At 49.5% G+C, this 3,310-nt stretch overlaps 1 protein-coding gene across 1 annotated transcript; it reads left to right on the forward strand.

Moving 5' to 3' along the window:
• The first annotated feature begins 805 nt into the window (after nucleotides 1–805).
• LOC4346087 (transcription factor BHLH094-like) lies at nucleotides 806–3,310 on the forward strand. Its single transcript, XM_015793096.3, has 8 exons — nucleotides 806–1,390; nucleotides 1,500–1,739; nucleotides 1,846–1,911; nucleotides 2,035–2,103; nucleotides 2,203–2,274; nucleotides 2,363–2,581; nucleotides 2,679–2,772; nucleotides 2,867–3,310. The coding sequence occupies exons 1-8, from the start codon at nucleotides 971–973 to the stop codon at nucleotides 2,902–2,904; spliced, it is 1,218 nt and encodes a 405-aa protein (XP_015648582.1). The 5' UTR covers nucleotides 806–970; the 3' UTR covers nucleotides 2,905–3,310.

Here is a 3,310-nt window from a genome sequence, read left to right on the forward strand (position 1 = left end):
TTAATATCACTTCTAACCGTTTTCGTCCCCCTACTCCCACAAAGAGATCCATCTGATTAACGTAGGACAGTGACATGTACACCAACTAGTCGTGAAGACCACATATCAACCACTCAGTGTCAGATGCCAAAATATTTCTTTCTCTACGCTCACTCTAGAAGAAACTCATCTAACATACTGCCCTCTAACATGGATCACTAACATATAGGCCCACAAGTTATAGCATCTATATGTCATCTACTCAAAATCAGAGAGCAGTAAGTTAGACGATCTTTTTGCCTCCCATCCTAATCCCCTCCATCTCGGATTGAAATCCTTTGCCTTCAAAGGCATCGTGCCTTTGTCACTTACATGCGACATATCGGTGATAAAGGCACCTACCTTTGACGGTAGAGGAGCCTGATCCCTCCATCTCCACCAGACGTTAGAGCTCGGTCACCGTGCGCCGGAATTTACCACCACCCGTTAGAGCAAGTTTAATAGTATAGCTAACTACTAGCTCCAAATCATCTAGAGTCATTGTAATAGCCAATTCATACAATAGTTGCTTACTATATTATTAATATCTGGTCCCACCTATCATACACACGTTACGTCTTAGAGTCCATGCTGCAGCTGGCTACAAATCTGTAGCCCGCTGCTCTTCTCTCTTTTTCTTTATTTCTTTAAAATATGTTTATAGTTGGCTTATAGCCGCTATTGTACCTGTTCTTACGGTGGGTAGAAGTGGAAGTGGAAGTGGCAGCGGAAGCGGAAGAGACCCACCCCCGACCTTAAAAGGCACCGGGGGCAGTGTCCGCAGTCTGGAAAAACAGCTTCTTCTCCCCTCTAACCCAAAAAGGCTGAACCTCCACCTTCACCGCCTCCGCCTCTTTGACCTCCTCCTCCGCCATTGCCGACCACCCCAAGCTCTCCCCCCTACAGGAGCCAAGAGAAGGGGCACCGTGCCGTTTCTTGGACGGCGGCGGCGATGGACGGCGGCAGGGTCGGGGGCGACTACATTTCCAGCCTCCTCAGCTCCTCCCCCCGGCTCGACTTCGGCGTGCCGGTGCTGGACGCCATCGTGGCGCCGGGAGGCGGCGGCGGCGGCGGCGACTGCGGCCTCGACAAGCTCTGCGGCGACCCGGGGTTCGCGGAGCGCGCCGCGCGGCTGTCCAGCTTCAACAACGGCGGCGGCGGTGTTGGGCAGCGGTACGGCGGCGCGGGGGCGGGGCTCTTCGGGATGCCTCCTCCGGCTCCCGGCGACTTCGCCGGAGGTGGCTCCAGGGAGGCGTCCTCCGTGTCCGACCCCGCCTCCTCGGCGATGAAGGACGCCGCCGCCAATGCCAAGAAGAGGAAGTCCACGGCGGCGGCGGCCGCCGCCGCCAAGGGCAAAGGCAAGGAGCCTCCGGTGAGCGAGCTCCACGTCTCTGTGAATTCTGCTTGTGGTGTCACTAGCTTTACTTACCTCTTGCTCATGTCACTGACACTGAATGGATTCGCGAATTCTCCGGGTTCAGGTTGGGGAAGAGAAGGAATCAGATGGCAAGAGGTGCAAGACGGGCAATGGCGAGAAGGAGAGCTCGGTGAAGCCGAAGGCGGAGCAGGCCGGGAGCGACAGCTCCGTCGAGGACGGCGGCGGTGGCGGGCAGAAGCAAGGGAAGGGGAAGAATGCCAAGCCGGTGGAGCCACCCAAGGACTATGTCCATGTCCGGGCGAGGCGAGGCCAAGCCACTGACAGCCACAGCCTCGCTGAGAGGGTACAATTCTGTTCATGATGCTGTCGAATTCGCTCGATTTTCGACCCGGTTCGATCGAATTCTTCCGCGGTTTGTGCTGAATTGTGTGTTTGTTACATTTGGTTAGGTCAGAAGAGAGAGGATCAGCCAGAGGATGAAGGTTCTCCAGGACCTGGTTCCAGGATGCAACAAGGTATATCGACTAACTAGTGATTTCAGGATGAGAATCTGTAGAAGAAAAGGAGCAAGTGTTTGCCAGCAAAGTTTGTAGAAGTTTTGTAGTTTTGACGCGCCTAAATGTTGTCTTGAATTGCAGGTAATTGGCAAGGCACTCATGCTTGATGAGATCATAAACTACGTGCAATCGCTTCAACGGCAAGTTGAGGTAATAGTCATAAACATGCGTGCTGAAATTGTTACATGCCATGGAATGCGGAACTCGAAATTCTGACCAATTTTGCTGTATTTACTTTTTTCGCTTCAGTTCCTGTCCATGAAGCTAGCAACTGTGAATCCACTTGATTTCAGTAACCTGCCTACTCTGCTGCAGAAAGATGTGAGCTTGAATCATCTCCTGCTTGTCATACCTTCGTGATGCGCTCAATGACTTGTTAATTACTCACATTTTCCATGATACAATTCAGATGTTCCAAGCATGCGGCCCTTCAGCGAGCTCGGTTTTCTCATTAGAAAGCTCCAATTCTGCTTTTCGGTTTGCCGAACAAGGAGATGTTTTCCAACAGTTTGCTCAAAACAGCATGGAAAGCCAGTGCACCCTGAATCAGTTGGACCTGGCTCTATCTCAGGCTACAAATGCTGCACAGTATGCTTTTCAAGATGGAACAGCCGGCGCAAACTTGCAGGTGATTATTCGCGCCTAAACTACTTATCATCCAAGTAACTTAACCAAGAATCATTAGAAATAGCATCCTAACAATATAGCTGGTGTACTTCTCTCAGCAAAGGAACTTCTGGGAGGATGATCTCCAAAGTGTTTTCCATATTGAGAATGGACAGAGCCAGGAGAATGGGGTTTCAGCACCAAACTTCCATGGTTGGTAAAACTAACTGATAATTCTCTGCTCAATTTTGCATACCTTGGCTAATAACATTTCACTGACGACTCGCGAATCATTGAATCGCCACAGGTCAGCAGCAAGCAGGCCACATGAAAATGGAGTTCTAACCTGCTTAGGCCACACTGATCAAGGAAAAGAATGACAATCTGTACATAGGGAAGAGACCCAAGTGCAAAACTCCCATTGGCAAAGCTAGTGAAGCTCTCTGAACTCTTGAAGCTAACAGTCATCATTAGGCTCTTAAGAGAGGATATTTCTTAATCATAGTCTGCCTGTAGGGCGATGTGATTCTTTTGGTACCTACTATTTGAGATGATTATATTTTGATATAACCGTAACAAATTAAAATAGTTAATTTGTGTATAAAGATATGGTGCAGATATTACAAAGCACCCTCTTCTTCTTCTTTCTGATTATGTATGAGCTGGCCAATTAGCAGCTAGCTGGATGGATGGAACCATGTATTACCACTGTTGCATTTTGTCTATGATGATAGTTATCCTCACCTTATCA

Source organism: Oryza sativa, chromosome 8, assembly GCF_034140825.1.
Source record: "Oryza sativa Japonica Group chromosome 8, ASM3414082v1".
NCBI classification, from domain to species: Eukaryota; Viridiplantae; Streptophyta; class Magnoliopsida; order Poales; family Poaceae; genus Oryza; species Oryza sativa.